The sequence below is a fragment of the Heterodontus francisci genome, chromosome 42, assembly GCF_036365525.1.
Source record: "Heterodontus francisci isolate sHetFra1 chromosome 42, sHetFra1.hap1, whole genome shotgun sequence".
Lineage (NCBI taxonomy): Eukaryota > Metazoa > Chordata > Chondrichthyes > Heterodontiformes > Heterodontidae > Heterodontus > Heterodontus francisci.
The window spans coordinates 4516877-4543505 of NC_090412.1; the positions used below are offsets into that span (position 1 = coordinate 4516877).

Genomic DNA, 26629 nt, shown 5'->3' on the forward strand with positions numbered 1-26629 from the left:
GAGGTTTACCAGGATGTTGCCTGGTCTGGAGGGCATTAGCTATGAGGAGAGGTTGGAAAAACTCGTATTGTTTTCACTGGAACGACGGAGGTGGTGGGGCGACATGATAGAGGTTTACAAAGTTATGAGTGGCATGGACAGAGTGGATAGTCAGAAGCTTTTTCCCAGGGTGGAAGAGTCAGTTACTAGGGGACATAGGTTTAAGGTGAGAGGGGCAAAGTTTAGAGGGGATGTGAGAGGCAAGTTGTTTTTACACAGGGGGTGGCGAGTGCTTGGAATTTGCTGCCAGAGGAGGTGGTGGAAGCAGATACGATAGCGACGTTTAAGAGGCATCTTGACAAATACATGAATAGGATGGGAATAGAGGGATACGGGCCCCAGAAGTGCAGAAGGTTTTAGTTTAGGCATCAAGATCGGCACAGGCTTGGAGGGCCGAATGGCCTGTTCCTGTGCTGTACTGTTTTTTGTTTGTTTTTTGTACACCCTTTTAGCCTTGCAGTCAGAAGCAAGAAAATTTTATGTGCCTAATGAAACTTACATACATACTTAAAAATGTACTGCATATGCATGGATGCAAGAGTAATTTCGCTCTGTCAGTTCAAAGTGCACATGAGGAACATTCCCTGGAAAATTTGGATGGCCAATGAATGTAGCCTACATCCCAAGAACAAAGTACAGGGTAACTGACTGCTCTTGCCTGCTCCCACTTCCCTGTCTATTGTGAACTCTGTAGCCTCCCTCCCCCACCCCATCTCAAGAGCCCAGGTTCTTACATCCTGCCTATGAATGAAATAATCAGCAAGCATAAGTTCAAATTTCCTGATCCCAGGGGAGCTGTGGTGGCCAGTGAACCACACACATAGGTGATAAACTGTTTGCAGGTTCCCTTTGGCTAGGAAATTGGGCAATTGTTCTACATGCCTTACACACAAGTATATCTGGTAGTTTTAGAAACATCAGTATTTGAATGCCCTGAATCAATAAAAGTGAAAAATACATTTAATGGTCAGTTTCTTCTCACCTCTCAGAAAGCAAGTTACTCTCATTCACAAAACATGTTCAATGTATGAACCATCTCTCTGCGCTCCTGCAGCTCTATCTGTCTTACCTTGCAACAATGGACACCAGCAGTTAGACCACAAAGTTCTGGCATCAGCTTCAATTTTCTTTCCTGCTGCCTCCAGGTGGCGTTGTTCCTCAGCCCACGAACTATAAATACTAGCAGCTCTAGTGTGGAGAGTGTGCATCAAATCCAGAAGCTGAAAAAAAAAGAAACAGAATTACCTGCAAGCAAACCCTACTCGATAGAAATGCTGCAAGTTTTCTTTGAAATCTGTAGGAACAGGAGGAAGCCCCATGAGTCTGTCCCACAATTCAATTAAATCAAGGCTGATCTGTATCTTAATTCCATTTGCCCACTTTGGTTCCGTAACTCTTAATACTCTCAAACAAAAATCTTGAAATCTTCAACTGACCCTCAGCCTCAATGGCTTTTTAGGGGACAGAGTTTGTGTGAAGAAGTGATTTCTGAACAACACAATTTTAATTTTAAGGTCATGTGCGCCCACGCCCACCCCCCACTATTCTGGACTCCCGTACCAGGGGAAATAGTTTCTCTCTATCTACCCAATCTAATCCTTTAATCATCTTAAACACCTCAATTAGATCACCACTTAATATTTTATACATGGGGGAATACAAACATGGTCTATGCCATCTGTCATCATAATTTAACCCTTTTAGCCCCAGTAACATTCTGGTTACTCTGCACTGCATCCCCTCCAAGGCCAATAATTCTTTCCTCAGCTGCAGTGTGGCACTTCTGTAAATAATGATACCGTACAATCTAAAAGCATGGTACAAATTCACCAGTGCAGATGTTAAAGGCACAGATGTCACCTGCTGAACTATTCGGCAAGTTACATTTTTAAGCACGGGGGGGTGCAATACCTGCATTATATTACAAATTATGTACAACAGCATAGATCTTAAAGGTTTAAGGAAAGAAACAGCATGAAGACTAGTACTAAGACTAATACTGCAACAGTTTTATCTAGTGCATCCAGCCTGGCATTAAAAACATGCATGCTGGGTTTGACAAGAGTTTTCAGAGTTGTTTGTTCCAGAAACACCAAAACGTGGCAGTGCCTATTAACCCTTTGCAGCCATTTTAAAAAAATTACACAAAGTGCAATTACTAGAAGACAACTAATGTGAAAATCTAGAAAAGATAACATTAATTCTGATCATTCTTCAAACAAACTTCTTGGTGCATTAATAATTACTAAAGAATTAATTTGTTGCGCAATTAACAAAGATTGATATCAACATTATTCAAACCGCATGCTTCAGAGGGAACATTATTGTTCAGGGGTTGCGAACAGGCACATTTAACTTCAAAATGAAATGCAGGCTCACCATCGTTTGAAATTAACTTTATTAAGGAGTTTTATCTGTGAGGAGAAATCTGGAATATTATTTACTTGAATAGAAAAGATTTCCTCATGTGGAGAGTTTAGGTATACAGTTTTTCCCAAAGGGAAGAGGGATCTCTTTTACACTGAAGATACTTTTAAAAAAGCATTGAAAACTTATATTCCTTGTGACTTAAATATAATTTGAACTTAATTATCCAGCCACCTGAAACACATGCAGTCTTTAAATCTGAAATCCCAGCTAGCAGGAAAGTGATCAGCCAAGTCTACAGTTATAAGATGTCCAAGAATGTCAAAGGAATGAGCCGTACCACTCAATGGCAGCATGAATATTACGTGGACCATTACCCACATGGGAAGTTCTGAATTTGAGTGAGACAACTAGGAGACATAACTTGATCCAGGGTGGAGGGGGAATTGAAGGAACTGAAAGGATTAGATTAGAGATACAGCACTGAAACAGGCCCTTCGGCCCACCGAGTCTGTGCCGAACATCAACCACCCATTTATACTAATCCTACACTAATCCCATATTCCTACCAAACATCCCCACCTGTCCCTATATTTCCCTACCACCTACCTATACTAGTGACAATTTATAATGGCCAATTTACCTATCAACCTGCAAGTCTTTTGGCTTGTGGGAGGAAACCGGAGCACCCGGAGAAAACCCACGCAGACACAGGGAGAACTTGCAAACTCCACACAGGCAGTACCCGGAATCGAACCCGGGTCCCTGGAGCTGTGAGGCTGCGGTGCTAACCACTGCGCCACTGTGCCGAGGGATGAGGGAAGGCAGAGATATTGGGTCGCTCGTGTACAACATATCTGCAAATGGCAGAGGTTTCAGATAAGAGATGAAGCAAAGTTTAGGGAAAGAGAATGGAATAAAAATTAGATTATGAGCTTAAGTGACAGAACAGCTTTACTGAACAAGTAGCATGAACCAAGAACAGGAATGGGAAAGACCTGCTATACTTACATCCTGACTAACCTGTAATGACACAGTGTGGTAACTTGCTGGGACACTGTCATCCTCATCATCATCACTATGCGACCTTGATGGACGATGGTTAAAAGTCTTTGAGCGTTTCATGGAACTTTCCTTCTGCTTCTTCTTCAGTCGGCTGGATTTGTCAAACTTGTATGTTTTAGATTTCCTTTCATGTGTTTTGTAACCTGCAATAAGAAGCCACAACTTTCAGAAACAATATTATTTAGTAATAAAAAACAACTGGAACACAAATTCTTCAGTAATGAGCAGATGCCCTTCAGATAAAAAAGTAATGGGAATATGATCCTGCAAGCTTTTGGAGACTGTTTATTCTGTTGCCACAACTGCGAGACTGCTATCTCAATACATTTAAGTAATAGTTTAAGGGTAGGTTTAAAGGTGCAAAGGACCTCTAAACACCACACTTCAGTTACCCTTCATGCAGTGTTAAATCCAAGCTGTGTAACGCTGCCCTCCAGAATCAACTCAGGACCCAGCTCTGAAATATACCATCACTTTTGCATCACTAAACAGCTTCACAGCAAGGCTAAAGCTGCTGTATGGACTAACTTTTAAAAACACATACTTCTACCAAACAACTCAGGTAAAAATTATTTACTACAAACATCCAAAAAATGTATGCAAGTTAGTGAAGACACAAGTGCTAAAAAAAGGTCTGACAAATATTCACCCACTTAGAAACTGAGTGTTCATTTTCACCTAAAATATATTTGACAATACAACAACATGCCTCTCTGTAAACAAGCCTAAGACAGTAACTGCAGATTATATTGCACAAGAGCAGTACAAATGGGTATACATTGAAATCAACAGACACCAATGGAGTTCAATAAAAGAAATGGTCACACGGCAATTTGTTTCTTGAAATCAACCTTCCAGTGTTGTCCAATAGAAATCACTGACAAACCACAAGAGTCAGAGTTATACAACACAGAAACAGGCCCTTCGGCCCATCGTGTCTGTGCCAGCCATTAAGCACCTAACTATTCTAATCCCATTTTCCAGCACTTGACCCGTAGCCTTGTATGTTATGGCGTTTCAAATGCTCATCTAAATACTTCTTAAATGTTGAGGGCTCCTGCCTCTACCACCTCTTCAGGCAGTGTGTTCCAGATTCCAACCACCCTCTGGGTGAAAAATACTCTTCCTCAAATCCCATCTAAACCTCCTGCTGCTTACCTTAAATCTATGCCCCCTGGTTATTGACCCCACCGCTAAGGGAAAAAGTTTCTTCCGATCTAACTTATCAATGCCCCGCATAATTTTGATAACCTTAATCATGTCCTCCCCCTCAGCCTTCTCTGCTCTAAGGAAAACAACCCTAGCCTTTTCAGTCTCTCTTCATATTTGAATGCTCCAGTCCAGGCAACATCCTGGTGAATTTCCTCTGCACCCTGTCCAGTGCAATCCTTCCTGTAGTGTGGTGACCAGAACTGTACACAGTACTCCAGCTGTGGCCTAACTAGCGTTTTATACAGCTCCATCATAACCTCCCTACTCTTATATTCTGTGCCTCGGCTAATAAAGACAAGCATCCCATATGCCTTCCTAACCACCTTTATCGACTTATGCTGCTGCTTTCAGTGATCCATGGACATGTACACCAAGGTCCCTCTGACCTTCGGTACTTCCTAGGGTCCTACCATCCATTGTATATTCCTTTGCCTTGTTAGTCCTCCAAAATGCATCACTTCACACTTCTCAGGATTAAATTCCATTTGCCACTGCACTGCCCATCTATATCATCCTGTAATCCAAGGCTTTCCCCTTACTATTTACAACACCACCAATTCTCGTGTCATCTATGAACTTACTGATCATACCTCCTATATTCAGGTCTAAATCATTAATATACAATGCGAACAGCAAGAGTCCCAGCACCGATCCCTGCGGTACACCACTGGTCACAGGCTTCCACTCGCAAAAACAACCCTCAACCATTACCGTCTGCCTCCTGCCACTAAGCCAATTTTGGATCCAACCCAACTTGCCAAATTGCCTTGGATCCCATGGGCTCTTACCTTCTTGACCAATCTCCCATGTGGGATCTTATCAAAAGCCTTACTGAAGTCCATGTAGCCTACATCAACTGCTTTACCCTCATCTATACATCTAGTCACCGCCTCGAAAAATTCAAGTGTCACTGTGGTGACACTGTTTTAGCCACATGCACTCACCTTACACACGATAAATATACTTCATGTGTGTATATTTACTAAACAACCATTGACCACCATTCAGTCTCCAAAGAAGTAACACACTCAAAATGATCAACACTTACTCTCTGCTTTTAGTTTGACCATGTTACCAACAAATGCACAAAATGCTTAAATTTCTCACACACAGACCATGCAAATGAGTATTGAGATCACAGGCTCAATAACTGTTCCACTCAAGTTTTATTTAAAATTTAGCCATATCTGGATTTCCAAATATCCACATATGACTGGCTAGTGGCTAATGCACTGGATAACACTGCCTTAGTTTGAATTGTGTCTCACACATTGGACTAAACTACCATTTACACGATAGCAACATATGGTAATTGATACTTTCAAATTTTTAAACTGGAGTTAGCTATGATTTACTGAATAATGCGAAACATACTTTTTTTTGGTGTTAGTCGGAAAAAAAACTTCTACAGACTTACCACCATTGAGATTTGCTTCTACGAAGATGCGAATCGTTTTTACACAGAGTTCAAAGTTTTCTGGTGTCACATGGGCAGCATCCCTCACAATAAACGACAGTGACTCTACACACTTGATCAGGGACTTAGTATCATGTGAGCCCATATCTTGCCCGAGGGTTAGGCTGTACTGATTGACCAGAGAAGAAGGGCCTTGCTTTATACCTTGGCCAGAAGGTTTGTTGGTATCTAAATCATCTTTCCCCACCTGCAAACAACATCATCAGCAATAAAAAAAATTTAAAGTCAAACACTGGGCTATAAATAAATACACAATTCTTGTTTTATCGCCTCACCTAGGGCACAATGCAAAATAGTACTGCATTATCATTTGGCTAGTGACCATTATATACAACAACTTGTATTTATATAGCACCTTCAACATAGTAAAATGCCCCAGGGTGCTTCACAAGAGCATTACCAGACAAAATTTGACACCCAGCTAAAAGAGGATATATTAGGACAGGAGACCAAAAGCTTGGTCAAAGAGGTAGGCTCTAAGGAGGGGAGGGAGTAGTTAAGCAGAGGGGTTTACGGAGGGAATTCCAGAGCATAGGGCCCAGGCAGCTGATGGCACACCCACTAATGGTAAAGGAATGTGCAAGAGGCCAGAACTGGCTGGAGGAGGGGCGAGGCCATGGAGGGATTTGAACACAAGGATGAGAATTTTAAATTTGAGACATTGCTGGACTGGGAGCTAACACAGATCAGCGAGCACAGGGGTGATAGATGGACTGGATTTGGTGAGAGCCAGGCTACAGATACATAAATAGTAGGAAATCTGCTTTAATTTAAAATATTTTTAAAAGTAATACAGCACATCCTATTATTTACTTCATGAGAATACAGTTTTACACCAGCCTTTAAGGCAAAGCTACTAAAGGTCACGTTACATATTGTCTGCTCAGAATTAAAATCTAAAAAATTATGAATTAGTACGTTACCAAATATAAACAATAGATAACCAAGTGGGGCATCTTCTGCTAGAGTAGCATTCACTATTTTCTGTAACTAAGGTAACTGAATAAAGGATTACTCTGGTCAAAATATGTGAAGAAATATGTCATCTCAAAATACATTTATGATGTCACTAACACATAGGGAAGATAGTAGAAGTGTACAGGAAGTCATAAAAGCAGTTAACACCACTTCAGAAGATGAAAGAGAAATTAAATCTGACGTTCTGCTAAATTAGCTATCTTTGTAATGTAGTTCTACTGAAAAGTTATATGTGTGATAGATAATATAGTGCAGACTGCGTTGTCACTGCAAGTTAGAATGCACAATTTGACCTGATTTAAATTTCAGATAAATAGCTTGATGCAAAAGTAACACTTCACAGGCAATTAATTCACACATAAATAGGAAATTCTAGAATACCTGCCTGTAAATGTGTTCTAACAACCACTTAAGTAACTGGTCTTTGTGTTACTTGACAATGAATTCAAAATTACTCAACTCAGTTCTGTTTAAGTAGCAATATATATTTAAAAACAATGTTTCCATATTCAGTAACTATCAGACTTAATTTGAAGTTTGCCATTATCATGAAGTGGGAGAAGAAACAATTTCAGTCCAGTTCAGGATAACTTTCTATGAACACCAAATGCCTTGTGTCACGCTGGCAGAGATCAATATCTGGCAGTGTCCCAGATTCCCATTCTGTGTGGGAAAGAATACAGTGGACAGCAGAGGCAATTAAGACAAGCGCAGCACAAAACAAAGCCTAATGTTTAGTTGGCTCACAAGATGCCATTACAGACTTCAAACTGTTAAATATGCACAAAACATTACTGCAGTTGGAAGCCTGCACAAAAAGAACTGTCTTTTTGTTGGGCTTGTGGGTGTGTGACCGGCAGCATGGAAAAACACACTGTGACCAGGGTCTTCTCTGACCATCAACTCAAGAGGGTTCATTTTCTCAGGTCATGTCACAGGTATTGGCATTCTTTGATTACTGATGATATAATCAACAGGTCCTATTGGAACTTCTCAAATTTTAGTGGCAGAAGATAGCATGCCCTCAAACAAAAAACCTTTTGAAGAGATTCCCAAGGACACACACGCAGAATATGAGGACTGTGTTGTGCTGTAATCTGGTTACCGCTGGAATCTGGGTTCAAATGCAGCACTGATTGATGGAATGCAGTAAGGGCTCCAAGGGAAATATCGTTGAAAAGTCCCAAACCAGAACTTTGCAGCATGGACTTTGTGGAAAATCTGCTGCTAAATCTCACTCAGATTAGCTGGTGTGGGCAAAGGAGAATTACTGGTGTTGTTGATAGAGATAGAGATGTACAAATCATATGCATTTCCGATAAAAGTGTTGCAACTGTTTTAGTTGAAACCATTTCCATGGTAACCAGAGGGGACAGAGTTAAGTAAGTGGCAAAAGATCCAGAGGGGAGATGGGGTGATTTTTCGTTTTAAATGCAGGGAATTGTGATCTGGAATGCACTGCCTAAAAGGTGGTGGAAGCAGATTCAATAGTAACTTTAAAGAGAGAATCGGGTATATGCTTAAAAAGGTATAATTTGCATGTTATGGAGACAGAGCCTGAAGTGGGATTAATTGGATAGATCTATCAAAGAGCTGGCACAGGGACATCCTTCTGTGTTATTTGATTCAATGGCAGTTACTAGTTTCATAGACAAATGCATTTAATATCAATATGTGACAAGATGTACAAGGTGCTCAGTGTTATCTTAGTATGTTTGTTATGAAGGCATTTCACGATTGGGTATTCAGCCAGCTCATAACAGAACAAACAATGGTGAGTAATCAGTTTTTCAGACTTTTTGCAATAAATCATTTTAATAGTTTAGTTTAGAACATGGAAACACACAAAAGTCAAAATGTGTACGGTTCACTAGTGTGTGACTCACCACCAGCCAGCCACTGCTGGCAATGTCAACATCAGTGACGGAACGGAGTACCTTAGTCTGCTTGCCATGCTCAGTATACACTTCAGAGTCTGAGGTATAGCCACGATCTGAACTAACTTCACTGGGATGGTAAGATGCAATTTCACTATCAGACTGTGCACCTTTAAAGAAACACAATGACAACAATCAGCAGAAGCCACATGGGTCTTGGAAATTTACAATAAGTGCTGATGTATTTTCTTTTTGATGCGGGGAATGCGTGAAAGAAGAGTGCCATAAAAAAAATTACCCCTTTACAGCAGTCAGCAACTGGAGCTTACTGCACTTCACCAATAAGCTCATGAACGTCCCAGCCGCTGATCTCTGGAATCTTTCTGTTCAAATGGTGTAAATTTAAAGGTACATGTACAGAGGCTTTGAAAAGTTTGTCCCTTTCGCCAGCTTCAGTTGATACTCTGAGGTTGACTTCACTCAAGCAGGATGAATGATATTGATGGCCGTGCCATCAGCTCTGGAATTCCCTCCCTAAACCTCTCCATGTCTCAATCCTCCTTAAGACCCACAGCTTTGACCAAGCTTTGTCACCTGCCTCATGCCTCCTTCTTTGGCTCAATGTCTAGTTTTCTCTTATAATGCTCCTGTGCAGCACCATGAGTTTTTTTTTAAGGCATCACATAAATTCAAATTGTTGTTGATGCTGCCAGCTCCAGAAAATTGAGGAAGGAGAGAAGCAGTACGCACAGAACTTACAACATGAAACAGGCTGTTCAACCCAGTCTGCATATAAGCAGAAAACAACAGAAATCTTCCCCACTTCCCCAAAACAGCAGTGGGGAATTCAGCAAGGACAGTTGATGTACAAGGTACAATGAATCCGTTTCACAATCTGACTTTAACCCAGGGCTCCAGATGCACAGGCTGCAGAAACTAAAGAAAGTGCAGATTGGTTTCCTGTCATTTACTCTTTTTGCAATTTGAAATGAGGGAGCCTGAATCTGAACTCCCCTCAAATGAGGTGCAAGTGCCTGTGATGGACAAATCTACAGATTGGACAATTTCGCAGCACTTTTCTACTGCTGATTTTCCACTATGCCTGACCTGGAAGGGGAACCTTGGTGCGTCATTCTCACGTTTAGTTTCATTTTGGATACCTCACATGATGGACTCTGCTGTGTAGGAACACAGGAAATAGGAAGAGTAGGCCATTTGGCCCCTCGAGCCTAGTCCACCATTCAACTAGATCATGGCTGACCTTCTACCTCAATGCCATTTTCCCGCACTATCCGCACATCCCTTGATACCTTTAATATCTAGAAATCTATCGATCGCTGTCTTGAATATACTCAATGACTGTGCCTCCACAGCCATCTGGGATAGAGAATTCCACAAATTTACCATCCTCTGAAGGAACAAATTCCTCACCTCAATCCTAAATGGCCTACCTCTTATTCGGAGACTGTGCCCCCTGGTCTAGAAACCCCCCCCAGCCAGGGGAAACACTCTTCCTGCATCCACCCTGTTGAGCCCTCTAAGATCGCCTCTCATTCTTCTAAACTCTAGAGAATATAGTCCCCCATCTCTTCAATCTCTCCTCTTAGGGCAATCCTGCCATCCCAGGGATCAGTCTGGTGAATCTTTCTTGCACTCCCTCTATGGCAAGTATATCCTTCCTTTGGTAAGGAAACCAAAACTGTATACAATACTCCAGGTGCAGGATCATTAAGGCTCTATGCAATTGCAGCAAGACATCTTTACTCCTGTACCCAAATCCTCTTGCAATAAAGGCCAATATACCATTTGCCTTCCGAATTGCTTGCTGCACCTGCATGTTAGCTTTCAGTGACTTATGAACAAGGACACCCAGGTCTCTTTGGACATCAACATTTCCCAATCTCTCACCATTAAAGGAATACTCTGCATTTCTGTTTTTCTTACCAAAGTGGATAACTTCACATTTTTCCACATTATACTCCATCTGCCATATTCTTGCCCACTCACTTAGCCTGTCTAAATCCCCTTGAAGCCTCCCTGTATTGCACCACCCCCCACCGCACCCCCCACATCCCCATCTAGTTTTGTGTCATCAGCAAACATTTGGTCCCCACATCCAAATCATTGATATAGATTGCGAACAGCTGGGGCCCAAGCACTGATCCTTGCGGTAGCCCACTAGTCAGTCTGCCAACCTGAGAATGACCCATTAATTCCTACTCTCTATTTTCTGATCATTTACAAATCCATTGCAGTATATTACTCCCAATCCCATGTGCTCTAATTTTGCTTACTAACATCCTGTGTGGGACCTTATCGAAAGCCTTCTGAAAATCCAAATACACCACATCCACTGGTTCCCCCTGATCTATTGTTAGATACATCCTCAAAAAACTCCAACAGGTTTGTCAAACATGATTTCCCTTTCATAAATCATGTTTACTCTGCCGAATCCTACCATTATTTTATAAGTGTCCAGTTATCACATGCTTTATACTAGATTCGAGCATTTTCCCTACGACTGACGTCAGGCTAACAGGTCTGTAGGTCCCCGTTTTCTCTCTCTCTCCTTTCTTAAAGAGAGCCCAACTGATTAGAGGGTAAACACTGGAGATAGTTTCATACATGTACTTTACAAAATCTGGCTACTTCCAGCCAAGGCACATTTGTAAACCCACATTTTCAATGGTGTTGGTTCCCCAAATCTGGGAGTGAAGCCAATGGAGGAAGATCCAATCTCATACAAGTCCAGTTTAGTATGAATATCTGAGAACCATGCCTCCTACAATGGATTATACTGAATCAGTTCAGCCTAGCTTGAATTTCCTACAACCAAATATATTTTTGAAAACAGTTCTCCAACCAGCAATCTCCTGTAGCAATTTGCACCTTGGCCGTTCAGATCTTAGCCAGGCCATTGGGAGATCTGCAAACTTGGAGTTAGTCGCTCTCCTTGATAGTGAAAAACTGAATGCTCAGTCACCCCGGGCCACTTGTGAACTTCCTTTTGACTCAGTAGAGACTCGAAAACAGATCAGCTGACCTGCCCACCCTGGGCAGTAATGTGTATCCTGAACAGACTTAGGGTAAGAGAGAAGCAGAAGGAGAAATTATAGTCTTTTAAAAAAAAACAACAAATCTACTGGAAGGTTTCTATAAAACAATCAAATTCTGTGCATTTGATAAGGAAAATGTCCTTCCCAGGTGACCTAAGCTCTAAATATTTAACAGATATTTTCTACTGATTAAAAAATTGCCAGCAATTTTCGCTTACAGCAGAACATGTATCAGCAACATTGATAAAGCATATTTTGCATTACCAGTATTTAATCACAATTTTAATTACTACTACAAAATTAGGATAATGTAAGGGACATTAATAAATGTTGAACTACCACACAACACTGCTCCAGTTTCCTTCTCTACATCACTCAAATGGAAACATCATTTACCTTTATAATGTAGTTAATTATCTTTCTTGATATTATCGATATAACCTACTTACTAATGCATTAGATCTGCCACTTTTGATACTTGCACCAATAAGTTCAGCTCAAATTCAGCATTTGGAACAACTGGAGATTCACTACAGCTTACATTAATTTCTAGATCAAAGAGGTCTTATAAAATATATTAAACTAGATGGTTCATAAGCCTCTATTTACAGATAAAGTAGCTGAAGCACCAGGTGTTCAAAATTCCCCGTGCGTCCTTGTTTTGAGTTTGTTTTCTTCCCCCCACCTTTCCCAGTGACTGTGTTATTTTGAACAACTAAATGAAATGGAGAAAAACACCAGCTGCTTATCAATGGATGAAGTTTCACTTTTCATAACACCAGTGAGGCCACTTAGTAACGCAGTTATTCTGGAAATCTAACCTGCGTCATGGCTATCAACTCCAGATGTTATCTGCAGGGCAGGTGGAGGTTTGACTCCTGCACCAATACATTCTAAGAGAGTAAACAAGGTACACCAGTCGTCACACGAGTGAATATTGGCAGCATTGGTCTTCAACAGCTCATGCAGACCATATGCAATTTGTCGGCTCACTCTTGACAAGACAATTGGTTTCATCATGAGTAGAACTCTCAGGGAGAGAAGCACCTGAAAAATAAATGAGAATATTCTATACAAAAAATCATTCAACTTATTTTATTCTGGTATTTGAAGCTTGATTGAAACTGCCATTATACAGCACATCACAGGAACACAATAATCACATAGGTGCCACAGATTCTGTTGCGCACTGAAGACACGAGGGCCCACAATCAAATTATTTTTCTTTGAAGAAAGCAATAAGTTATCAAAAAAATTTACATAATCTCTACTTCACACCAATGTCAATAAAATCAAAATAAGCAGTAAAGTCCATTTTGGATATGAGCAGTAGCATGGTGCCTGCAAGCCTGGGACTAAGAGATCTTGTTGGAGTAGAGTGAAATGTGCTTTACGCTGCATCGAAATGCGCTTTACCTGATTTTTATATCTAGTGTTCAAAATATGCAGTTTCAGTCTGCAGTGCAAACTCCTTGAGCACAAAATACACCACGAAAATGAACCCTATTACCTTCAGAGTCAGTAAAAAAAAATTATCTCATTGATGTTACTAAATTTTCATAAATATTCATCAAGTTGTGCCATGATTTTTACAGATTACTCTAAAGCAGCTGCAGAATTTTAACCTCAGTCAGAAAAAGATTCCTTCTGCATCAGATTAAAAATAATTTCAGAGAGATTTCGGGTAACTGAAAAACTTGGTTGTACCCTGCTATTCCAATGATTCAATTTCCATTTGGAAGAATCAAACTGAGTTATCCCTAGCAAAGAGCTAATGTAAAAACTATACGACTTATTGGCTAGGCTGCCATTTGGGTACCATACTTTGGGAAAGAAGTCATGGTCACAGGAAGAGCATGTAAGAGATTAAGTTCACACCAGGAATGAGAGGTTTTCATTGAGAGCAGACAAGATAAACTGGGCTAATCAATGCAACCTCGAGGAACAGCATCTCATTTACCTATTAGGCACACTATCATTTCAGAGCATGATGGGCCCCCCATTTTACTTTTATTTTTAGCTATTTTTTCTCTTTTTTTCAGTTTTTTTTGTGTTTATTTCTTTTCATCTTAGTTTGTTCAGTTTGCTTACCCACTTTTTTTTTCATGTTTGTACTTTCTGCTGTTCAATCTTCAGTCCGTTAACACCCTATCTGTATTAATGCTTTGTTTTTCAACACAGCATTAACATATTGTTTGCCTTTGCTCCATGACCTTTTGGTCAGCTATGTGGCCTTGTCCAATCTACACCTTCTCCTTTGTTATCTCTTGCCCCACCCCCACCTCACTTGCTTATAACCTGTGACATTTCTAATATTTGCTAGTTCCGAAGAAGGGTCACTGACCCGAAACGTTAACTCTGCTTCTCTTTCCACAGATGCTGCCAGACCTGCTGAGTGGTTCCAGCATTTCTCGTTTTTATTTCAGATTTCCAGCATCCGCAGTATTTTGCTTTTATTGAGATAAACTGGGCTCTCTTCAGTAGAATAAAGAAGGTTAAGAGGAAATATGATAGAGGTGCTCAAAATTATTATAGATTTTGAGAAGGTAATTCAGGAAAAGCTATTTCCACGGTCAATGAGTTGGTACCCAAAGGGCAGAAATTTAAGATCTTCGTGATAATAAAAGGAGGTGAGGAGAATTTGTCCTATGAAGCAAGTTCTCCCTGTGTCTGCGTGGGTTTTCTCCGGGTGCTCCGGTTTCCTCCCACAAGCCAAAAGACTTGCAGGTTGATAGGTAAATTGGCCATTATAAATTGTCACTAGTATAGGTAGGTGGTAGGGAAATATAGGGACAGGTGGGGATGTTTGGTAGGAATATGGGATTAGTGTAGGATTAGTATAAATGGGTGGTTGATGTTCGGCACAGACTCGGTGGGCCGAAGGGCCTGTTTCAGTGCTGTATCTCTAATCAAAGGAGGTTGCAATGCCTCAGCAAAATAGTGGTGAAAGCAGCATCCACAATGGGTTTAAAAGAGAAACAGAAAAATATTTGTAAAAAGAAAAATTTTAAAAGTTTATGGAAAAAGAGATGGGGATAGCATTAAGCTCTTCTTCTTCTGTGCTTTAAAATTCTGTGACTCTATTGGCCAAATTTTAACTGTGCAAGTGATTGGGTTTTGAGTGAGCTAAAATCTGTTGCACAATTAAACTTAAAGGTTCAATTAATGTCTGTGAATATGAGCTGGGTCTAATAGCTGAAGTTTACAAAAAAAAACTTAAGCCTTTTTTTTTTTAAGTTCAGTTGTGCTTTTCCTGCGTACCTGTGGACTGATCTCCTCTCTGCGCAGCAACCGTATCGCCAGCCGAAGCAGACCTACAACTGCTCTTTCAACAAGGAAACACTGCTCTGTAGCATGAACAGTCAAGTGGTACAGATGGTCACGTACAGTCTGCCAGACACAGGAAACACGATCTCTTTAGAAAGGAAGGAGAAAAAAATTGGTTAAAAAAAAAAAACCCATCAGAACTCCTTCATTGTTCAGGTTGCTGAAGTAACCAATTAAATTGGGAGAAAAGTGAATTTTTCCTGTTTCGGAATAGACAGCACCCTCCAAACAAGTTCTCTCCTGATTGCTGTGAATCCTTTCTAACATCCTGATGTTAGCAGCTTGTCAGCAAAGGCTGATAACTCTGGGATTCATTTGTGTAAGGCCCAAGGTTCCCCAAATCCAGGGGAGGATTCCCAGCAGCTATCTACCTGTTTGGATATTCCTGAAAAGCAAGGGAATAAACTATGACATAACAGTCAGGAACTACATGTGATGCCATGAATGGAAGCAGCTAAGCCTGGCTATCGTGTAACCTATCAGTTAGGAAAGGGGACTTAAAAGTAATCTTACTTTTCATAGGCATCCCTTTGTCATTCAGTTTCCTGAGAAACTGGAACAGGTAATGCAAAAACTCATACAGATCAGATATAACTGAATATAATGCATTGCTACTCTAATGATTAGCCTAACACACTCCTGCATAGAAGCTGGAGACTTTCAAACCTGGGGCTTCAAGAGGTCCAATTCAAGGAGCAAAACACCTTTATCTGAAGGAATACAACACAGCACAATGGTGTTCAAGGAACCCACGCACAAATAGGAAATCCACTGCGCCGCAATCCCATTTTCAATCAGATGCTCCACATGGGAAAGCCCACAATATGTCAGGCTTGATTATACTCCTACAGTGCAAAATGAGGAGCTCCAAAAGTACAAAATAAATTGAGGATTGCTCGTCACCTTCTCAAGATTCAAGTATATTTTTAGAAATTGGACAGGGAAGATTGGGTAAACAAACATTTAAACATATTCCTGACAAAAGAAAGCTGCTTAAGAGCTCAATAGGAATTCTGGTGATATTTTACATTGGATAATTACTTCATTCAGAGACAAAGAAAATTACGATATGCCATTTTCAGAATTGCAAATATTTTCTTCCATGTATCTGGAAATCTGATTTTTCTACACTTCATTTTAAGGTGTATATTAAATTAGAAGAACTTGTAAAAATTTCAGTTGAACTCAAGTGCTGGGCTCTCAAGTGGGAAGATACATGTGACAAACTCCATTCCTGGTTGAACTCCACACTCAAGACTTTCCAAGGGGCCAGTTTCATCCAGGAAATCTGGGCGATAAAGGGGAACTTGCTTGGCAGGGTTGATGGGATGGCGTCACATTTTTCAAGTATGTTTGCTGTCCTATCAGTCTCTTGATTTAGAGTGTGCTTTTTGACATTTGTTACAAGGTTTCCATTTGCAAATAGCATTCAGGCCAACCATTTATAACCATGAGTTAACAGCCCAAATGAGGGACTGACCTTTTCTGTCATGTTAACTGTGCTAACAATTGACAATAAATCTGATTTGCACTCAGTTTTTGAGATTAACCACAGCTGTTCAACCATGAAGTGGCCCAGCTGCTTCCCGTGTACCTGTTTTCCAGCACTATCCGCAGCAGCATTTCTAAGCAGAAAGCCGCATCTTCTTCATCATAGGTCTCCTCATCGGGTGTCACAGAAATGAGAGCCTGATACAATTACAGGTTAAAAAAACAAGCTTTAATATGGGGTAGGAGTAAGAGAAAGCTCTCTAATCTAAACGAGCTAATACATTTCCAAAGAATATCAAAATTAGACTAACACTGCATGATGAATGCACATGGCCAATCCTGTAGCTTTGTACAACAAAGAAAATACTGTTCAATGTGATAGATTTGTATGCCCTTTTATTATGAGGCAGTTACACTACACATCCTAAACTGGTAAAACAGTGCAGCATAACTCCTTACTTAATTCAGCAAATTCTTGCAAGTTGCCCCCCAACAAAACTCGGTAATCTATGTGTAACCAGAATTACCTGGACTTGCCTTATTAGAGCAATCGCTTTAACGGGATAGGCCACATTAGCAGCTAATCAGAACCACCATGCTCAAGATCGAAGGCCATCAAGGAGCCATGGCAGGGGAGATCTCCAGTTTGTATAATGTTCACTTTATAAATACCTTCATCAGCTCTTGAAGAGACTCCAGTTGAAGGAATTTGCTCTCAGTAATCAACTTCTCAGGGTCGCATTGCTGAAATAAAAAGTCAAAGTAAGATGAGCCAAAAACTAGCAGGACAAGCAGCAATGTTGTCACTCATCTGAGTAGTATATCGTGCCACTAAACATTAATTCAGCTAATAAATACGCTCTGCTATGACACTAAGTTAAACTATATGAAATAACTTACGAAATGATCACATTACATTCAATATCTCGAGCATTTGGAAGAACAGGATATGAATAAGATTTCTGGTAAATGCCAGAGAATAAATGATTTTATAAAATTTATGGAAGGAGATAGCAAAATTGAAACTAGTCTTAAAATTCAGGGTATAACAACTGTAAAGTAACAGTGGCTGGCAAAAAGAATTTCATATTATAATGATGCCGAAAGATTGGTTGTGGGAAGTTGGTGTTGTGGCTCCTCAAACAACTGAGGATAGGGAGAGAGAAGTTGGGTCTGTAGATTCTGTGGAGGAACAGAAGGAGACTGACAGGTGGAAGATAAGTGCTACTGCAGTTGCTGATTTGCATCACTGTTAACCAGTTAATATTAAAGACACACACTGCTGTATTTACATAATGTGTTTGGGAGCTTTGCCTGGTAGAAGTTGAAGACACCCAAAGCTTGTGTGGGTCTTCCCAAGATGGACATGTTAAGCATTCACATGCGAATATTCACACAGCTTAATTTCAAGGTCTGTTATTAATGTGTGTCCACTTCCCTTCCTCATCAAGTGCAAACACATGCTGGGAAGATATCAGAACTGTTTTAATTCTTCTTGATCTCTACTGGTGCTAAATGGTGTTTAATGTAAAGGTATATTTAGAATAGACAGCATTTTTTCCTCACAGGCAAGCCTATTAAAATACACAGAGATCAGAATAACCGTGCAAACAAAATTAATAAGATAAAGAGAAGAAGAAACTGCAAGTGACAATAGTTTGAAATAATACAACGCAGTACTTCTGAGTTGGTGAACTAATTATAGAAAGCATTATTTTCCTGTTCCCATTCATGGACAAGTTATGTTTAGTACATTAGTCATACAGTCATAAAGTTATACAGCACAGAAACAGGCCCTTCGGCCCACCGTATACGCGCCGATCAAACCTATCTATTCTAATCCCATTTTCCAGCACTTGGCCCATAGCCTTGTATGCTTTGGTGTTTCAAGTGCTCATCTAAATACTTCTTAAATGTTGTGAGGGTTCCTGCCTCTACCACCCCTTCAGGCAGTGTGTTCCAGATTCCAACCACCCTTCGGGTGAAAAAATATTTCCTCAACTCCCCTCTAAAACTCCTGCCCCTTACCTTAAATCTATGTCCCCTGATTATTGACACCTCCGCTAAGGGCAAAAGTTTCTTCCTATCTACCCTAACTATGCCCCTCATAATTTTGTATACCTCAATCATGTCCCCCCTCAGCCTTCTCTGCTCTAAGGAAAACAACCCTAGCCTATCCAGTTTCTCTTCATAGCTGAAATGCTCCAGCCCAGGCAACATCCTGGTGAATCTCCTCTGCACCCTCACCAGTGCAATCACATTCTTCCTATATTGTGGCAAACAGAACTGTACACAGTACTCTAGCTGTGGCCTACCTGACGTTTTATACAGCTCCATCATAACCTCCCTGCTCTTACATTCTATGCCTTGACTAATAAAGGCAAGCATCCCATATGCCTTCCGAACCACCTTATCTACCTGTGCTGCTGCCTTCAGTGATCTATGGACAACTACACCAAGATCCCTCTAACCTTCTGTGCTTCCTAGGGTCCTACCATCCATCATATATTCCCTTGCCTTGTTAGTCCTCCCAAAATGCATCACTTCACACTTCTCAGGATTAAATTCTATTTGCCACTGCTCTGCCCATCTATATCGTCCTGTAATCTGAGGCTTTCCTCCTCACTCTTTACGACAGCACCAATTTTCATGTCATCTACAAACTCACTGAACATACCTCCTGTATGTTTAGACGTCTAAATCATTAATGTACACTACAAACAGCAAGGGTCCCAGCCCCGATCCCTGCGGTACACCACTGGTCACAGGCTTCCAATCACAAAAACAACCCTCGACCATCACCCTCTGCCTCCTGCCACTAAGCCAATTTTGGATCCAATTTGCCAAATTGCCCTGGATCCCATGGGCTCTTAGTTTCTTGACCAATCTCCCATGTGGGACCTTATCAAAAGCCTTACTGAAGTCCATGTAGACTACATCAACTGCTTTACACTCATCTACACACCAAGTCACCTCCTCGAAAAAGTCTATCAAATTTGTTTGGCATGATCTCCCCCTGACAAAGCCATGCCTCTCCAAGTGGAGATTAGTCCTGTCCCTCAGAATTTTTCCAATAGTTTCCCTACCACTGATGTTAGACTCACTGGCCTGTAATTACCTGGTTTATCCTTGCTACCCTTATTGAATAATGGTACCACATTCGCTGTCCTCCAGTCCTCTGGCACTTCTCCTGTGGCCACAGAGGATTTGAAAATTTGTGTCAGAGCCCCTGCAATCTATTCCCTTGCCTCACATAGCAGCCTGGGATTCATCTCATCTGGGCCTGGGGATTTATCCACTTTTAAGCCCGCTAAATCCGCTAATACCTCCTCCCTTTTCAATGCTAATTTATTCAAGTATATCACAATCATGTTAGAAGCTACAAAAGTCCACCAAATGTTAAACATCTTCCAAAGCAAAAAAATGGACATCTTCCAGGCAGTGAAGCAGAATTAAGTTAATTTACCTTAATGCATTCCAGGGCAGCTTGTTTGGCCTCTTCATTCTCTATAGAGGGTCCCCTTAGGCTGGATTGTTCATTACCGCTTAATGTGAGCCAACTAACAAAGCTCAGGACTGTGGACTCACCACTGCATTTCAAAAGAAAACATAGTTGCTAAGAATTCTGTAAAGTGTATTTGTTGTACACAAATTTTCAAAAATTACAACACAAATGTTTACATCCTTTAAATGATTATAATGCGGTAACACTCAAAATCTATCAGACAAGCACAATTTGAATCAATAATGTAAATATGCCTCCTACCGATTTGAGGGGGTTTCTTCACGCTGGAGAGAGATTTTCCCATTGGGTTCAACAAAGTCTTCCACCTACGTGAGCAAAACGATTTTGAAAATCATAATTGAACAGTTGTATTTCATCGAAGTGCTTTAAGAACACAGTCTAGAAATAACTAATTATGCAATATAGAACAGGTACAATAGCCACTACGAACATTAAGAGATTAAAAAGCAAGGGCAAGAGTGAAACAACACTTCATACCAAAATTATGTTATCAAAAAAACTAAGTTTTAGAAATAGGATATATAGCTGAATATATCAATGTCATAACGGAATTTCAAAATTGACACGAGAATGCCATACTTGGTGTTGCTACCTCTAGTTACAGTACATTTGCAAAAACTTTCCACAAGCGTCCAGCAGAAAAACAATGAACTGATTGAATAGGACTGACAATTGAGAAGTGGATCAATCTTCTGTCACAAATATCATTTCTTAGCATTTTCAAATGTATAATAGTTTTTCACTAAGCCTTTTCCAAATACTTCAGTGGAACAGGTTGGTGAGAACAGTAGATAACTGTTGATTCAGTTGCTGCTAATATTCTCAACACCAACAGTATAGTTATTCTCAAGAGTAAGATCAAACACTTCATCTGTTTTCATTTTACAACAACAATTGCTTTAGATGAAAATATGTGCAACATTCTTACTCAAGAGTTTGAAAAGTCTGGGCACTTTACCTGTTATTTCATCTTTCATTTACTGAAACACAATTGGCTTTACATAGTAATTAGCAATGTCTATACACAAGATAAAGCTTTCCTAATTCAAATGGCACATTAATCATTACGAGCAGAAGCAATGGGGTAGAATTTCTGTCCAGGTTCCCCCAATATCCCGTCAGTGGAATATCAGCAGAAACCCTGGAGAGACTGGTGTGAACAGCTATTTACACCATTCCTCTGGCATTCCACTGATCCTGCACCAAAGGAGGAGATTGGGAGAACCTAGTCAGAAATCATACCTCACTAATTATTCCCTTCGACAAAGAGGGAAAGATTCCAAATTGTTTAAAATCGGTAATCTGAGAACTGAACAGCAGGTGGCAGTGTCATTCTATTATAAACAAAGTTAGATAATAATGATTGTCTTTTTATTAAGATGCTTTCCTTGCCTTCTTTCTGCTGTTTAGAGAATATTAACATATTTCAAATGTAGACACTCAGCAGGTAAGGATACAAGCAAACTGAAGTATGTAAGCCACATGCAATAGGGGTTCACAACTTTGGACCAGCCTGGGATACTGAGAAATCCTGCCTTGGCAGGCTTCCCAGCCTGTCTAAAGTTGCAACCCATTGCTCGATATGAATGCCCATGGAGATGTTCACACTGAAGGCTGGAAGCCTTCAAATTTAAGACCACCATCAGATTTGAACAGAACATGATAGTCAGCATCAGCCAAATCATACGCGTGGTCCAGCATCATAATCCTGGGTGCTGTTTTTGATGCAGTTGAAGTTCAACTCCCTTCAACTTCAGTGATATTTATGCAGTATTTCTCTGCTGACACGAGGCTTACAAGCTGCACTGAAATATTTTAATTACACAGAATGGTCTCTAGTCGATTTTTTCCTTTGAAAAACCTGGTCAAAATCGCACTGGAACTCAGAGTCATTAACCCTATTGGTTACAACCCAGTGCACTCAACCATTTCAAATTTCTTTGCTGCGTGTAAGTCTAGTGGGGGAACATGGTCAAACACCTCAGTTTGGGGTGGTTGAGAGTAGTATAGTGCACAGTACTAAATTTTCCTTAGAATTCGAGGGTCAAAGTATAGATGCATATTATAGGCCAAGATTTACGGTATGCACAGGGAATTTCAGCCATGGCTTGTACTCAAGCTATTCATGCTTTGAACCATTCTGACTGAATAGAAAGTGCTGTCCCATCACTTTCAACAGGATAACTCTACAATATCACCACCAGCCCACCAGAGTGGAATTTCACTGAAAAAACAAGTGCGCTTTTCTGCAAGAGTGTGATTATTACAACACTGCTTAATGTTAGATTGAAATCAAAGGAAATGCTACAATTTAGAAGTTGTGATGCTTTTCACTGAAATCGGCTTCTCAAATTACAGTCTAGTTTTGGACAATGAAATTAGCTGGGCTTTTATGACTTGTCAAGCTGGTATAAACAAAAGTCAATTCAAACCATTTAAAGCTAATTTAACACTTGCCATGGTTTAAATTTGCGATCTGTTAATGTATCTGAGATTAACATCTAGCTCAGATTTCAGCAGATTAATATAACCAGCATCTTGTAGCAGTGAGGAACTGAACTTTCAATGCTTCACCTTTGGGAGGTCAGATGATGAACAGGCTGATAATCACAGAAGCATGGATGGATAATGATAAAACTACAATTTCAGCAATAATGACCTTTTAACAGAGAGATACGATTCTCCTTGTTCAAATGTCAGGTGCCTACATTCCACAAATAACTTTTTCTGTTCTTCCCACCCACGCTGCACAAGAGATGGAACCAGTATGTTTCAGAGGTTTAAGGAATAAGTTAAGTAAGGAGGCAAAGCAGATAAGGGAAGCTAAAATGAGAATAATTAAATTCAATTATTGTGCACTCTAGGCACTTCTGTGCCACTATTGCAGTATGTTAGAGTATATTTTGTTTCATTAAAAGCAGTTTGTTATAATGGTAATAATACACTGAACAGTATCTACCTCTAAAAAAGTCTTGAATAGCACGAAAACTGCGTGCCCACAATCCTGCTAACCAAACTGACTAGATTATGGTTTGTTAAACATTGCCATTCAGGACAGTAAAAACGATAACCAATCAACTGCAACAGGACATAAGCAGACTAGCAGAATGGTTAGACAAGCGGCAGACGGAACTTAATATAGAGACGGGATAAGCAGCAATATAGACTTAATGGCACAGTTCTAAAGAATGTGCAGGGACAGAGGGTCCTGGGGGTTCATGTGCATAGATTTTTAAGACAGTATCTAGCATAGCATATGGGGTCTTGAGCTTCATAAATAGTGGTGGAGTACCAAAACATGGACGTTATGCTGAACCTGTGCAAAGCTCTGATTAGGCTACAACAAGAGTATTGCGTCCAATTCTGGTCACCATACTTTTGGAAGGAAGGATGTTCAGGTCCTCAAGAGGGTGCAGTGGAGAATTACCAGAATGGTTCCAGGGATGAGGGATTTTAACTACAAGGTTAAGTTGGAGAAGCTGCCGTGGTTCTCCTTGGAGCAAAGGAGATTGAAGGGAGATCTGATGGAGGGGTACATGATTATGACTGGTTTAAATAAGGTAGACAAAGAAAAGTTATTCCCATTAGCTGATCGTACAAGGACCAGAGGGCACAGATTTAAGGTTTGGGCAAGAGATGCAGGGGGATGTGTGGAAGAAGTTTTTTTTTTATAAACACAGCAATTGATAACGACCTGGAACTTGCCAATGAGGGTGGTTGAAGCAGAGACAATCAATGATTTTAAAAGGAAATTGCAGGGGCACTTGAAGGAAATAAACTTGCAGGGCTACAGGTATAGAGTGGGTGAATGGGACTGACTGGATTGTTCTACAGAGAGCCAACATAGACTTGATTTGCCGAATGATCTCTTTCTGTGCCATAAATATGACTCAGTGTGAGCCCAACCTCGCACTGGCTAACACATCGACTACCCCACCTCATTCCCACTCCAACTTTCTATCCTTGGCCATCTGCGGTGAGTTCAACACAAACTTCAGCAACAGTATTTCATCCTTTCCCCCTGCTCCCTCTCCAGCCCTCTGGGAAGAACACCAACGCTCTAAATTTCTGACCTGAGCTATTTCTCCCACTCACATTCCACACTGTTCTCTTCTGTCTTGGAACTACTTTATTCACCTCATGTTTATCTAATGCTTTTTCGAAGCCTGAATGCGATAATCTTTGTGTGCTACCCAGCACTTGTCACTTCTTACAGATGTTTAACACTGCCACTAAATCCATCGGCTGCCTCTTAAATAATAGTTAGTATAGCTGATTTCATCTCTTGTCCCCTCCCTCCCTCTTTACCCTGGTCTCTCATATCTTTTTCCAGTTCTGAATAACTGTTTCCACACACTATTAATCAACCTTGGCTCTTTTCAGATGCTGATGAACATTGCTGTATATTTCTATCCTTTGCTGCCTGAACATTTATTCAACTTTTGTTTAATATATTTTATTGACTTTGTGAGATGCTCCATAACAATGCCACAAATCTTCACTGCAGCATTTGGCGCACAACGTTCCTGGATGTCACACGCATCGGGCTGCCAACAAATTTAATCAGAGGGAGAAACGTTCACGTACAGGGCTTGTGAAATGACATCACACCACACTTTCAATAGTTAGGATGTTCCTGTGTGTTAGTGAAAGAATTGCTGGAACTCACCATGCTCGATCAGATATTGTTTTCAGAAATGAATGCACCTTTCTAATTCAAATTTGTTATTTTATTTATTTATGCAATATTGGCGTCACTGGCAAGGCCAACATATGTGCCCATCTTAATTTGCCCTCAAAAAGGTGGTAGTTGGCTGCTTCCTAAACCGTTGAAGCCCGTGTGGTGAAGGATATGCCAGACTGCTGGGGGTAGTCCTGCTAACTATTGTGTGTATTTATTCTTTACTCAAGTCAATTATTTTTCTATTGAGTAGTGAAAATATTCTTCATTCTCCAAGAATAAATATGAACTACCATTCACTATAGTACTTGGACCGTCACCAGATTCTTCTTTGTTTGAACATCTGTGCACCAGGAAGTTAAGAAACTCAAGAAAGCAATTCAAATTAGATTTGCATGTTCCTCCACTATTATTTCTTCATTTTAGCATTTATTTTAGGACCATACTAAAAAAAGTACACCAGCATTTTCTGAAAAATCTGTGCTATATTAAACATGCTTTTGTTGCCATCTCAACAATGATCTTGATTTTGTTACATTTACCAGCAATTAATTGTCCTTAATTGCAGAAAACAAACATCACAACAGCCACGTATTTTATTAGAAACTTGCCATTTTCCTTCCTTGTGCATAGGTTACTACAAGTATTGATTGGAATTTTATTTAACAATGATAAGTAATTTGGGAGGAAACGCTTACCTCCACCATGGCTTTGGGCAAAAGCTCAGCACGGAAAAGCTGCAGCATTGCATCCATAATGTTCTTCCACCCTTCTCTAAGAATATCACCATGACGATGCGACAAATTAAACACGGTCTTGGCTGCCAGTTGAGCCTTTGCATTGCTACCAAAAACATTTGGAAGATTCTCTACAGTCTGCAGGAAAAGAACACAATACAATGGTTTAACAGGAAAAAGGCATGGTGAACGTAGCTGATTTAATCAAAAGGAGTCGGAGTTTAGGTTGGCATGGTTGACAACTCACAAAAAAAATGAAGAAATTTGGCCAAAACAGAAGTAGTTTCAATTTGATTTTCAATGACGTAGACAGAAGAGAAATCAGAACAATGTGATTGCAGGGAGAGGGAAGGACATAAACTTGAGGCCCATGAGGAGAAACAGCATCAGCATCAGACAAAAGGGAAGGAAAAACTATGCTGGCATGAGGCCAATAAGGAGAAGCAAGATTGTCCCCACGTTCTCAAACTGATAGAGAAACACTGTTCACCAGCAGTTCGTTAAGTGAGGTAGCAGAAATCGATGTCCACTGTTTTATCAAAGCAGATCTTATTCCAAATTTGAGAATAGAGATGATATTGATAGCATGAGCTGCCGAATTGGGGCTAGAATATTAAAGCTGTAGTGTCACATGTCCACGCCAGTATTAACATCTGGTGAAATGACCCACTGGTAGGTGACTGCTTTACATTTGGCAGTCCTGGATCTAAAAAGAGTGCTGTAGGTTAACGGTAAAATTCAATATGAATTCGGAGGGGGAAAATATCTGTAGATTATTATACTATCAAATGTCTGA

The 26629-nt window shown here is 40.3% G+C and overlaps 1 protein-coding gene across 3 annotated transcripts in view; it reads right to left on the bottom strand.

Annotated features, from left to right (window-relative positions):
- Positions 1-26629, bottom strand: part of gbf1 (golgi brefeldin A resistant guanine nucleotide exchange factor 1) — a 216104-nt gene that overhangs the window by 12872 nt on the left and 176603 nt on the right. Inside the window, exons 24-34 of one of the 3 annotated variants that reach the window (XM_068020404.1) lie at positions 25795-25971; positions 20656-20720; positions 20356-20479; positions 17562-17633; positions 16993-17087; positions 15333-15486; positions 12893-13118; positions 9076-9185; positions 6101-6347; positions 3418-3614; positions 1109-1259 (exon numbers count right to left, since the gene is read on the bottom strand). In XM_068020404.1, the coding sequence (XP_067876505.1) occupies positions 1109-1259; positions 3418-3614; positions 6101-6347; positions 9076-9185; positions 12893-13118; positions 15333-15486; positions 16993-17087; positions 17562-17633; positions 20356-20479; positions 20656-20720; positions 25795-25971 (1618 nt within the window). Of the gene's footprint in view, positions 1-1108; positions 1260-3417; positions 3615-6100; positions 6348-9024; positions 9186-12892; positions 13119-15332; positions 15487-16992; positions 17088-17561; positions 17634-20355; positions 20480-20655; positions 20721-25794; positions 25972-26629 lie in introns of all 3 variants that reach the window. The other 2 variants (XM_068020403.1, XM_068020402.1) reach the window with 2 other exon arrangements.